The following is a 13,235-nucleotide window of genomic DNA, read 5'->3' on the forward strand; positions in this document are numbered from 1 at the left end:
GCGGGCTGGGGGGGAACCGGGGAGCGTCCCGGGCACGGGGGTTCAGGCGTTAAAGCCGAATAACGATGCGTTGTCAGAGCGGGTGGGCGCGGGAGGCGGTTCATCCGCCTAACGCCTGCTTTCCCTCGGCAGGAGGAGGCCCAGGAGAAGAAGCTGAAGCGTCGGCAGAAGCTGAAGCGGCGTGGTAAGGCCGAGGGCGAGCAGGCCCAGCCCGAGGAGAGCGGGCTGGCCGACGGTGACCTTGAGCCCCCCCTGCCCAAGAAGACAAAAAAAATCAAAGAGAAGAGCAATGGTCTGTCTGGAGGGAGCGAGGACTCTGAGCATACGGTGAAACCATGCTCTGCTGTAAGCAATGGTGTGACATCCCCGGCAGCCCAGAGCACGTCTGCTGATGTGGCCACTGGAGAGCAGGACGGTGATGCAGAGGTAGTAATGTTCTGCTCGCAGAGCCCTTGTTTTGCTTAGTTAAAGTCCCACTGGTAGCGAGCAGGCTTAATACGTAGCAGGTACTGTGTGGATACATGGTATGTGAGGGCTGTGGGAGCATTAGGCTGCGTTCTAGGCAGTCTTTGTCACTGTTCCCCATGGATTTACGGCACCCGGTCCTGGGCATTGGGGAGTGCTTCCATCATGCTTGTTTCTGCCCCAGCTGCAAGTGGGTGAGTGAAGCGTAGCAGTACATACACCAACACGTGGTAGCCGTCTCTCCTTGTCACACTTTTCCCCCCTGGTAGTATATACCCACCTGTTTGGAGTAGTTTATCCTGCAGTGGAGGAGGCTAGCCTGCAGGACGCAGTTTCCACACGTTAGCTCATCTTTGCGTAGCAGCCTGTTCTGTGTCTTTCAGCAGAAGGGTTTCTCTGTGCTGCATAGGCAGTCATTGTCCCATAAATGTGCGCTGCTTTGTGCTCTAACGGTGCTTTCTCTGCTGGCAGGCCCTTTCAAGGAAGTATTTGGCAAGGTGTCCCCTCAGGGAAGGTCACAATTATCCTTATTAATTCCTGCTTCTGGAGTTCTGCCTGTTTGGATTTCACCCTTGGCCTTGAACATGTGTGCGAGGGGGCCCCAAAGTTTGCCTTCCCCTGTATAGGGCCTTCTGTGGGTAGTTTTCTCTTTTGTTTAAGATGATTCACATTTTGGGAATGTGAATCAAGAGAGTGCTTTTGGGTACATTGGGTGTAGATGTGGTTTCTTGGGTCTTTGAAGCAGAAGCTAAATAATGACTTTTAAGGATCTATTGGTGTGCAAAGCTAAGAAGCTGTTTGCGCGTGGTATACCAAATAGGTGTAATTTAGAGGGAAAGTCCTGCTTCACCCAGTGAATTGTGACACCAAATAAGTTTTGCTGCGAAAACCAGTTTTTTAATTATTTCAGTGGACTCCAGGTAAGATTTTTAACAAGTAATTTCTCTTTCCTGACTTGTCAAGCATATGTGCACGATGCTGTGAGATCACATGGAAGGGGCGGTTGTTCCCTTTCATTTGCCGTGGGTCTTAAAAGGCGGTTATATTTGAATTATGGATGAGATAGCAGTAGTTGTGTAGGAAGACCTTTGACAGGAAGTCTTTACTTAGGACTGATGTGAAAACGTCAGTCTCTCACACTGACGGGTGCAGTCTGTGTCAGTGTGCCTTGTCTTCTAATACAGGGTGGCTGGATTCCAGTTTCCCACTTTACGCTGTCATGACATTTTTGTAGGGTGCCTGCATCACAAGGGTTTTCTTTTTCTGTAAACAGAAAGGAGGTAGCTGGCAAAACTGCAGTGATAAAGTAAATGCATAGCTTTTCTCATGTGCCTATGTAGGGTATGTTATTTGCTTATCTCTTAGGGATAATAAGGGTTTTTTTTCTTTTATCCTGCTAGGAGCTGACAGAAGAAGCAAAAGAAGGCGCCTTCACCAATTTCCCTCTTTCCCAAGACACCATTAACCTTCTCAAAGGTTAGTTAATGTGACAAAAGAAATTTTCGTAAGTATTTATCTAGAATTGCACTCTCTTACTACTCGTGGAAGCAGACACGGAAGCCACAGCTAAATTGTCCTAAATTGTCTTATATTTATTGTGGGATAAGAACACGCACATGAGTGGTGACTGTAGGTTCATAGAATCTACTGTTGTCAGTAGGAACAGAGTTTCTGTTTTGTTCCATTTCAAGTTCAGTCATTTTGAGGTGAGTTTATTCTTCCATGGCCTGGTTATTCTTACACATACATTCTGGAGACAGTGTTTCTTTCCTCATCAGTATCGTTTTACTTTGTGTATCTTTATTTAAATTCCATTACCTGCTGTCTACAATATCACTTCTTAAATAAGTGTAATGGTGTTTCCCATATGAGGACTGTTTGGCTCCAGTGAACAGATTGTCTCTGATTACTGTTATACTTCTGGGCATTTTCATCTCTTCTAGATTAGTTTTGTTGTGGACGTAACCACTGTAGAGTTCTTGTTCTCTGTGTTGCGAAACAGTGAGATTCTTGTTTCCCAGACAAAATACTCCTAGTTGCTTTACTTTTTTCTTGCTCAGAAGTTTTTCTTGGATGGATTGTTTCAATTCCATTGTGCAAAATCTCAAGTTTTAGAATATCTTAAAGTAAACATCCTCACCTCCTCCCTTGCCCTCAAAACCAAGCTATGGCAAAATCTTGGGCTGTATTGGAAAAAACATGTATGGTTGGTGTTGTCCCCGCCGAGTTGTCTTATGCCAGACTTTATAAAGAAGTCTTTATTTCATTGTGAATCCTCAGCTGTTGTGTTTAAGGGGGAATACTTTTTGATCTAGAGTAGAAGAGAAGACACACAGGTGTGTGTTTCTTCTAACTTGCACCTTCTGTTGTGGACAGGATTTGACGTGATGTGTCCTGCGTATTTGGGCTAGTTATATATGGGGGCTTCTAATAGTTTGTGCAGCTTGCAGTAGAATCAGCACCTTTTAATGAAACGCCTTTGGATTATCTTACAGCTCGAGGTGTAAAATACCTGTTCCCTGTGCAAGTGAAGACTTTTCAGCCCATATATGATGGCAAAGACCTAATTGCTCAAGCTCGAACAGGAACCGGGAAAACCTTTTCGTTTGCTCTTCCACTGACTGAAAGACTTCAGAGTGTCTCGCAAGATGGGAGAAGAGGCCGTGCACCAAAAGTAACTTGCCACTTGAGGGTTAACACCAAAACCTTAGAATATGGCAGTTTTCAAAAGTGATTTTGTAATTGCTTTGGGACTTCTTTCTCCTTTATTGGTGTTTGTAATACTGAACACTTTCCTCAGCTCAGCACCTACAGTGTGACAGAGATTTTGCAGCATCACAGTGATAAAACATTTCATGTTAAGGGTTCCTTGTGACTGCATTTGGGAGAATGGTCAGGGTGCTGCAGTAGTAGCTAGTGGACTTCCAGACTGCTGTCCTCAGGAAGTAGCATGTGGCCTTGGGTTTCAATGCCCTGCCTCTTCTGAGGTAGCGGTTGAGTCAGCTGGACTTGTTTCTGTTCACTGAGGTTGTTTCTCACTATAAATTCAATGGTGATTGCTGAAGGCTTTTGGTTTTTTATATTTCCCTCATGTCTGGAGATTCAGCTTGATGGATGCTAGTGGTGTTTACATTTCTACTTAAGCATGAGATGGAATTGGCAACAAGATACCTGTGATCAGATACCATATTCCCACACAAATGAAGTGTCTCTGTTTATCATTGGACTGAAAAAATGTTACAGTCTGCAGATTTGTTGCCTACTTCATACTCCTATTTTATTAACTTTAAAAGTGATTGTAAGTTTTAAAATCTTATTGTCTGAAAGATTTCTAGAGAAGAATTCAGCCCTTGGCTTTATTGTTTTGTTCTTAAAAGAAAATGGAGCGGGGAGGGATGGATATTGGAGGAAGGAAGATAGGTGGAGAAGGAGGGTATACGGCTAGAGTGTGTCATGCTATGTATCTTTTCAGATCTTATTATTCCAGATTGCTTAGTGACTGTTCCTATCCTTTAATGGTGAACTGCACCTTCATTGTCCTTGGTAACGTTACTGAAGTGTCTATTTTCTCTGGCATTAACTTAAGAAAAACAAATTGCTGGTCTATATCCCAGTTATCTTGTAATGCTTTGCCTTGTTTCCCCTCACTGGCTATGAAACCAGGTGGTTTCATAGGAGATGGCAGGAAACATTGCTGGGACGGTGGGGAGCTGTGGGCACCTGTGCAACCTTTCTCATTCTATGAGCTGTTTGGCGTGAAGTAAACCCTTTTCTCCTAGCACTCTCTCCCAAGTGCAGCTGCATTTTTGTCTCTCTTCACTCCTTCCAGGTCCTGGTTCTTGTTCCAACCAGGGAACTGGCCACTCAGGTAGCCAAAGACTTCAAGCATCTCACCAGGAAACTGTCAGTGGCTTGTTTTTATGGAGGAACTCCGTATAAAGCACAGCGTAAGTAAACACTAAGGAATTACACCTGGGTTGGAGTTGACTTTCTCCAAAAGCATTCCATGAATAAAACTGGCTTTTTTTCCTCTTCAGAGTTTCACTTCGGACAGGAACCATGATATTGCTTCCAAAGGAAGCATACAGCCTGGGTTGAATTATTTTAGTTCCAATAAATCTTTATTTAAAAGAATGATTCTAGGTCTGTGAAGTGACTAGTGCTTTCAGTTTCTTCTTTATTGCATGTTTGTGTGGTTTTTCTGTGGAGATATACTGGGACTAGACGGCTGTCCAAGGAAAAAGAGACAATTGTGTATGTGTGTGTAGCTGTGTCTCTCTCCAGAGGTAGCTGTGAAAAAGAATTTAGCTGAAAAACTAAAGCATTTTTCTGTGATAAAGCTCTGGAGGATTCTAATACCAGCTAATGGCTGTTTGGAAATTGGCCTGTCTTGCCGTAACTTTGCTTGTGGCTTAGCTGGTATTCCTGACAATAACCTGGATCGCCATTAAGCTTACTTTTTTGTTACTTGGACTGGATGTAGTGCTTTATGCAGAGATTAAAGTGAAGGGCAGTAGCTTTTTGGTTCTAAAATTAGAAGTGTTACTGTGCATTCTGACACTGTCCTTGTTTTTCTGTCTTTTCTTCCAGTTGACATCCTTAAAAGTGGCATTGATATTCTAGTGGGAACTCCTGGACGTATCAAAGACCACATTCAGAATAGCAAGCTGGAACTTTCCAGTGTGAAGCACGTTGTTTTGGATGAAGTTGATCACATGTTAGACATGGGCTTTGCTGAACAAGTGGAAGAAATCTTAGGATTTGCTTATAAAAAAGGTAAATTCTGACATTGGGAGAGGAACAGGGGACAATGCAGAAAACACAATTATGCTACTTTGAAAACTGCTGGTGCACCCCTGACTTGAATCCTTTGTGCAATGCTGGTATTGGACCTCAGAGAAGAGGGTGAGGATCAGGTTCAAAGCAAGGTGACAGGTGGCTGAAGGGCTGGAATGGCATCTCTGGAAGGAGATGGCGGGGGGTTTTAACACACAGCACCTGCTATGCGTTATTAACCCAACTCCCTAAGCCCTAGTGTTCCTCATCCTGAGAGAGGTGACTGAGCATACCGTTAGGGTTATGATATGTCTGTGTGCTTGTTGTCACACAAAGTTGGCAGCTAGAGAATATTTGCTCTTTTCTGATATAATGGGCATTCAGTGAAGGCACCAGGTAGCTGGTACAGAGCAGAAGAAGGTTATTTTAATAGTGTGAATTTCCTTGCCACATTGTACTAATGCCAAAAGCTTTGAAAAGTGACTTGAATTACTGGAAGTAGAGATATCAAGGATTATGAAAAGCAAGGGTATTCTGGCCCTGGAAGCAACAAAAAGCTGATTGCTAGCAGTGTTTCTTCACATCTTTGTTAACTGTGCTTGACTTTGGAGAGAGTATATGAGCTTCATGGATCTTGGGTTTGACCCAGTACAGCCACTGTCATTTTTACTTGACTGTTACGTTCTCCCCGTTTCTGCAGAGCTGTTCTTTGTCCTGACAGCCAAAACTTACAGATAATCTTCCTAAAAGGGAAATCTGTATAGGTTTTGGAAGAGTTGTCATAATTATACAATCTTAAAAGTTTTCTTCAAAACGGGAAAATAAATTGTAGGGAATGATAAGCGTTCTTTTGCAGTATGTGTTTCTTTCTGGCTGTTCCTGTGGAGCTATAAAGCTTGTTCAACTTTTTCAAGAGGCTGTTTGTTAAACTGTTTTTACCTGGGGTAATCTATCTTCTTTTATAATTCTTTCCACCAGTCTGCAGAGTGTCCTTTTTAGCCTGCCTTTTTCTTTGCACATAGCCATATTGTTCACAGCTAGTTAGTATTGGAATACCACGCAAGGAGGGATTGACGCAAGAGTTCTTTCAGGTATGTGGGAGGACTTCAGGCACGGTCTAAGCTATTTTTAGCAGATGATGTAGAAATGTGTCTTGTACTTCTCGGGCAGGATGAAGGATTCGGTTTGATCCAGTTAAAATTACTGTAGTTTTGCCTTTGGTGTCTAAAGGATATTAAAAATGTTTTCATTGCTTCTAAGTTTTCTTCTTGTAGCTGACTTACTGCATATATGAGCCTCTCAATTCGAGAGCAACTCTTGCTTTTTTATCAGTTCTCAAGTTTCATAGTCTGTTGTGATGACTGAAATAGGTGGCCTTTCCTCTCAGGTTCTGAGAACAACCCCCAGACACTGCTGTTTTCTGCAACTTGTCCACGATGGGTGTATGATGTAGCAAAAAAATACATGAAAGATGAATATGAACAGATTGACCTGATTGGAAAGAAGGCTCAAAGGACTGCCACGACTGTGCAAGTGAGTGATTCTGCTGCAGAGCCGTGCAGGTCCTGAGAGCATGTGGCCTGGATGAAATGGGTTCTGCATCGGCTTTACAAATGGACGTGTGGAATGACTTTTCACATGATTGACCCGTGTAGTTTGAGCAGTAGTTTGCAAGCGTAAAAAAATAAATGTATTTTTGCGTTCATTTTCTGTCCTGTGTGTGGCTTAGATTTAACATAGATGTTTATCATGTTTCTTTCCCAAACAGCACTTGGCTATACAGTGTCGCTCATCTCAGAGAGCAGGAGTTCTTGGGGATATCATTCAAGTCTACAGTGGCAGCCATGGGCGGACCATTGTCTTTTGCGAGACCAAAAAGGAAGCAAATGAACTGGCTATGAATGCTTCGCTCAAACAGGTACTGGCGTCTGAATGGAGAGCAGCAGTTAAGGATATTCAGTGGTTGAATGCCCTGAAATAAATATGAGGTTGCAACTGTGTGGGTGAAGTTGTTTCTGTGGGTAGTTTTATGACATGTGAAAGCTGCTTCTAATTGTGGTTATGAATTTACTCCGTTGGCTTTAAAAATCATGCAGGACCAGTTCAATGGAAAATACGCAGCTTATGCTGAATAACCAGGAAATAAAAATAATGGTAATAAAGAGGAGCTAGTATAGTGCTCTTTGGATTCCCATCTCTTAATGGCTTTTATTCTTTGAACAGTCAGTATTCAAGAAAATCCGCCTAATGTGGTAGAACAGAATGTTCTGTTGTCCTTGGAAGGTCATTTAATAACTTGTTCAGACCTCAGGTGATCTGTTGAGCAGGTTTTCTATGCTTGCTTGAGTTAGCACTCTTTTTCTGAGCGTGGGGAAAGGTACTGGATATTTTCAGAAAAAATCCTGTTTGATACTAAATACTAATCTGTGGCCAAAGAGCAGTGGTGGGAATACATGGTTTGCCCGGTGTTTGATAAATATCATATACCACCCGCATTAAAATCTTTCAGCAACAATTCCTCTCTGCTGGACCTGCTGCTTTCACACTAAATCAGTGACTTTGTTCTTGTGTCAGTATGTGACGCGATTTTCTCTTATGCTAGTGAGTTGTGCTTTACTCTCTTGAATTCTGAGCTTGTGACTCTCCTCTTTCTCCTTGTCAAACACTTGGTCTCTCTCGTGTCCTATTAAAAGTGGAGGTCATTCAGTTCACCTGTAGGGTTTGGGAGTCCCCTGAAAACCTTCCTTCAGCTTCTGCCTGTTTTGGGATGGCTTTCCAGGGAATGGAGCCAAGTCTCCTGCTAGCTCTTGACGAGCACTGCTTAAGTAAAGTTGTTTCCAGTTGTTCCAGTGGAATTGGGAGCTGAAGTGGGCCCTTGTTGGTGTGGCACGTTGCAAATTGTACAGTCTGCTGTTGGTATGCTACAAATAATAATGTTTTGGTAAAACTACTGCTTGTGAGTATTAATTGTCCCAGAGAAGGATCAAATCATGAAGTAGGATGCTTTATATGGCTCTGGTATCAGCTGTGTAATTATTTTCTGTTGCTCTGCACAGTATTTTGGGGTTTGTAATTAAATGTCTTTAGATACTGCAGCCCAGACTCCTCTGTTAAATCACATGTTAATGGTTTGTTTTGCTAACAGGATGCCCAGTCATTGCATGGTGATATCCCACAAAAACAGAGAGAAATTACATTAAGAGGCTTTAGGAATGGTGTGTTTGAAGTTCTGATTGCAACGAATGTAGCTGCCCGTGGTTTGGATATTCCTGAGGTTGACCTTGTTATACAGTGTTCACCACCAAAAGTAAGTGATTAGGGGAAACAGAAATGGTAATTTATTTTTTTGTGGCAGAACAGTGGGTTATTCCTTTGTTTTACCAGAAGTATGTTCTGACTCACAAATAGAGTGGATTTTTTTGTAAATGCAGGCCTAGAATTTCCTAGTTAAGCTTTTGTATTTTGATCTTTGATTAAAGTAAAAGTGATGGTTTTTGGTTACTCTGGAAAGTTGTAAGATAGCCTTTGACATTGTTTCAGTATTTCTGAATCCCTTCTGAACATTGTTGAGTTTCATAACAGTTCTAAAATACTCCTGCTGTCTTATTCTTCTTTTGGAACTCCAGTGGAGCTTTTTATTCTAAAAAAAACCCCCTTATGTCAATAGTGTTTGTTAAACCTGAGGCAGCATGCATTGGGCAGGGTAGCATACGCAAACCCGTGTGGTTTGTGTGTAGTTACAAGTTTGGGTATAGAGATATAATGTATTGCTTCTTAGGCTTCTGAATTAGAATTTAGCTTGCATTTTCTCTTTTACAATGTATAAATGTCAACAGTTTAAATGACATAAAGTTTTCTCATGTTACTTTGAATTTCTGCAGGATGTTGACTCGTACATCCATCGTTCTGGACGTACGGGTCGAGCTGGCCGGACCGGGATCTGCATTTGTTTATTTCAGAGAAGGGAAGAAGATCTTCTGAAACAAGTTGAGCACAAAGCGGTGAGTTGTACCTTAGTCCTCCACTTAATAAAATTAAGCGGCTCTTAAAAAGACTCTGCCACTCTTAGACTTTGTAACCATAGGCTGCTTATGAGTCCAGCATGGGGCTCATGGCCTGTAGTCCAGTAGGCCTAAAATGTTGGTATTTAGTAAGTGTTTGTAAATGCTTTTGTATCAGCCTGTTCTAATGTCTCATGAGTTTTCCCATGTTGGCAGTACTGTGTTGATGTCGGCAAGGCAGACTGTGACAGCATGAAGGTGGCCGTGCCTCGTGTTACAATCTGCATGTAAATTGGTGTAAGTTAGCTTCGGATTAACAAAGGCAGGAACTTAAAAGCTTTATTCTAGCTTTAGAAATAACTGAAGTAAGACTGTGTTGATGTTCTAAACAGCAACCGGAGGTCTCAATAATGTGATTTAGGTAGGGCTGAGTTGTAGAGTGCTGCAAACACCTTTAACTGTTATTTGTTTTCTTGATTTCAGGGGATTACATTTAAGCGTATAGGTGTTCCCTCTGCTACAGACGTAATTGAAGCTTCAAGTAATGATGCTAAAAAGTAAGTTTATTTGCCTGAAAAGTGTTTGTTTCTCTTCCTTGTGAAGTAAAAGCAAGAGATTCTTGGGTTTGCTGGCAACACTTTCTTGTGGATTCTTGGGTATGGCCTTAAGAATGCTGATATTTTAGAGCCTTCCCTTGATGTTTTTATCCATGCTTTCAAATGTGCCACATTGTACGTCCTCAATTTTGAACGCACCTTTCAAGATGCTTGGCTTAATGAACGGAGAAGGTGGGTATTCAGCATCCTGAAAGTGTGGAGTTAAATGAGTGGTAGAGAAGTGTGAGCGTGATAGCCAAGGCCTTTAGAGATAATTTGTTAATCTTGAAAGCTGTCTGAAATCAGACAGTGTCTTAAATTGTCTTAAATTTAATGTCTTAAACACGACTGCACTTCACACTGGCCTTTGCTGTTAAACTATTGTTCTGTTAAACTTCTGTTCTCGCTGTGTAGGTTGTTGGAGGCCATTCCTCCTTCTGCAGTAGACTACTTCAGAAAATCTGCTCAAGAGCTCATAGACGAAAAAGGGGCAGTTGCTGCTCTGGCTGCAGCTCTAGCCCATATTTCTGGGGCATCTTACATACAGCAGCGCTCCTTACTCAACTCAACTGCGGTAAGTAACATTATACTTGTATTAACAAGAATGGATAAATTAATTGCTTGAGTCCAGTCCAAGTGTGGCATCTTCTCTGGTTCCTTCAGTAGGACTTCTGAATAGCTGTTATCCCCAGCTTCCGGTTTGTTGCTCTTTCCTTACCTGAAATCAGCTCTTGGTGGCACTCTGGGGGAAACCAGAGAAACTCAATAGCAGTTAGTAAATTTTCTTGTAATGAGAGTTAAAAGAATTTCCCCAGAAATCTAAGTGACAGAAGACTTGGATGCGCTAAGAGAGTTTAACAAATGAAATTTTACAAGCTGGTAGATTGGTTCATGCTATTGTAGTTTTCCCTTTCCAGGCAATGTTTAACATTTCTGTAATATTTCAAGTAAGCCTAGTATGTGATTACCTGATTTCAAAGAGATCTTGGCAGAAGAGAAGTACAGCCCTTCCTTTTTCTGATGCATTTAGGGAGAACTTGGCCCAGTTCGTTGCATGGTAACACAGTTTTGGAAATAGCATGTGACTGGGCTGTGCTGCTTATATCAGTTGGGAGGTTTTTTGACCCCTTTTCTAGCCATAACTTTCTGTATGTATTGAATAAATATGTCTCTGCTTTTGGCTAAAACGCAGAAATGCTCTTGGCCTTTATATCAACATACAATCCTAGGTTAAATGGATGCCCTCAGCTTCTTAGGAGGCTCTTAGTTGCTTCACTTTTGGGAAGCGGATTTCTTAGGATTATGATCCTACATTATGATAGCAAGTTGTTGCATAGTTCATTGGTTAGCAAATTACAAGCTGTCCAACCAAGTTCAGTCTTGTAAACGTTTTTCTCTGTTTCCTGAAGGGCTTTGTGACCATGGTGTTACAGTGTTCAATAGAAATGCGTAGCATGAGCTATGCCTGGCGAGGACTGAAAGAACAGCTTGGTGAGGAGGTAGATGCCAAAATATCTGCAATGCGTTTCCTCAAAGGGAAAATGGTAAGATGGCCCAACCTTGGGGAAGGAGGGGCAGGGTGTGTGTGTGTACACACATGGCTAGTTTTTGCAGTGATTGAGGTATGAGTTCTGAAGTACCGTTATACAAATGTTGATACCTCGCTCTATACCTACTCAATCTCATCTCTCAGAAAACGGTAACCTATCATAAGACCCCCTGTAACTGCTGCCTATGTATACACTATAACAAAAACCCCTCAACCCAAAACCTTATAGCTAATTGGTTATTTTAAAAGACACTTATTTGAATGGATATGTTGCTCCTAAATGATAATGCAGGAATTCTCTCCCTAAAAAAAAAAAAAAAAGGCATCAGAAATATGTATATTGTGGCAGTGGTTCTTGTGACCTTTATTCTTTCGTTGTAAACTCGTGCTAACAGTATATACCACTGCATTGAAAAGATAGCTGTAGAGCAGGGCAGTGGCTGCCTGCCTGACCTGATCGGTAGGTACAGTATTCGCCTGACTGTCAGCCTGGCTCCTGACACTTGTCTCCCGTGCAAGTCTGTTCTCAGAGAGCTTGTGGTGCCAGATGATGCCTGTCCTTCAAACAGACAGGCTGACTGCAGGCAATGCTGCTGTCAGCACAGAGCATTTGAATCTGCATTTGGTTTTGCGCTTTTGTGTTTTAACTGCTTTTTTCCTTCGGATAAAAAGCTTCTCCCAAAAGACAGTGCTTTCTAGCATTTCTGGTTTCTACAGTTAGCGTGTATGACCAGTTGCAGGTGCTGCCTGTCTGGGGCTATGTTTCTCTTTTATTGGATATATCTTTGGAAAGCAAATGCCTCTCTTTTTTTTTTTTTTTTTTCATTCCTGTCATAGGGGGTGTGCTTTGATATCCCTGTCGGTGAACTGAGTAACATACAGGTATGTTTTTTGTAGCCAGAATTGGCTTTGGGACTTGGTGATTTGGAATTTGGTGATTCACATATATAGGATTGAATATAGGGTGGTTTGGGAGGGTAAGGTTTGTGTTTTAATAAGGGTGTTCCATAGACAACACAGTCATTAGAAAGAGCACACCACAGTCCTTAGAAAATACCCTGTCATCTTTCTCACTTCAGTTCTCACTATGTTACGTGATTTCATTAAACAAAATTGTATGTTCTCCGGCTACTGTGGGTTTTGACCTCTCCAGTGTATTTGAGAGTTAGCCAGTTTTCTGTCAACCATTTGCTCTTGTCCCTTTGTGATCGTTTGTTCTTTGTCACAAGATTACGAGTTGTCTCCCAAGCGGGATCTGCCGACCTGTGTTGGCGAGAGTGGGATTTGTCTGGAAATGCCTTTGCATTCAACATTGCTTTTAATGATACAGGGTACCTTGGACACACCTGCGGGCACATAAAGTCTCGTTAACATTGGTCTTGTTTCAGGAACAGTGGAGGGACACCAGGCGCTGGCAACTGTCGGTGGCAAAGGAATTGCCTGAGCTGGAAGAGCCCCAGGAGGCAGGACGAGGCTTCTCCAAGTTTGGAAACGGGAGGCAAGGTGACGGTGGCTTCAGGAGAAACAACTGGTTTAAGAATGGAAACCAGGGACATGATTTTAACAGGTCACTTGATTAACCTCTGGTACAGATACAGGACTGAGCTGATTTTTATCAAAAAGTAAAAGCCTGTTAGACAGTCCTCTTTGTCTTTATTCCTTGATAAAGCAGCCTGTCTTTGAGGATGGCTAAAACTCATGGTTGCTGAACTGACTTTTTTTAGGAAGGCTTTTCTTTTTGCCCAGCAAACCAGCTGCTGCCATTTTCTTGCCATTAAACTAAATGCCATATGCATCTGGAGGGGTGAGCATTTCACCGGAAACTCGGCGCTGGGGGAGATCAGTGCT

General features: G+C 42.3%; 1 protein-coding gene across 1 annotated transcript in view; it reads left to right on the top strand.

Annotated features, from left to right (window-relative positions):
- Positions 1-132: 132 nt before the first annotated feature.
- LOC104628417 (nucleolar RNA helicase 2-like) overlaps positions 133-13,235 on the top strand; it is a gene marked incomplete at both ends in the record, with an annotated part of 13,391 nt that continues 288 nt past the window's right edge. The window contains 14 exons of the mRNA XM_010296980.1: positions 133-426; positions 1,866-1,941; positions 2,961-3,139; positions 4,295-4,412; positions 5,056-5,241; positions 6,629-6,774; positions 7,010-7,159; positions 8,387-8,548; positions 9,123-9,242; positions 9,726-9,799; positions 10,253-10,412; positions 11,248-11,382; positions 12,225-12,269; positions 12,776-12,890. Coding sequence (XP_010295282.1) covers positions 133-426; positions 1,866-1,941; positions 2,961-3,139; positions 4,295-4,412; positions 5,056-5,241; positions 6,629-6,774; positions 7,010-7,159; positions 8,387-8,548; positions 9,123-9,242; positions 9,726-9,799; positions 10,253-10,412; positions 11,248-11,382; positions 12,225-12,269; positions 12,776-12,890 — 1,960 coding nt within the window. The remainder of the gene's footprint in view (positions 427-1,865; positions 1,942-2,960; positions 3,140-4,294; positions 4,413-5,055; positions 5,242-6,628; positions 6,775-7,009; positions 7,160-8,386; positions 8,549-9,122; positions 9,243-9,725; positions 9,800-10,252; positions 10,413-11,247; positions 11,383-12,224; positions 12,270-12,775; positions 12,891-13,235) is intronic.

Source organism: Phaethon lepturus, unplaced genomic scaffold, assembly GCF_000687285.1.
Source record: "Phaethon lepturus isolate BGI_N335 unplaced genomic scaffold, ASM68728v1 scaffold42901, whole genome shotgun sequence".
Lineage (NCBI taxonomy): Eukaryota > Metazoa > Chordata > Aves > Phaethontiformes > Phaethontidae > Phaethon > Phaethon lepturus.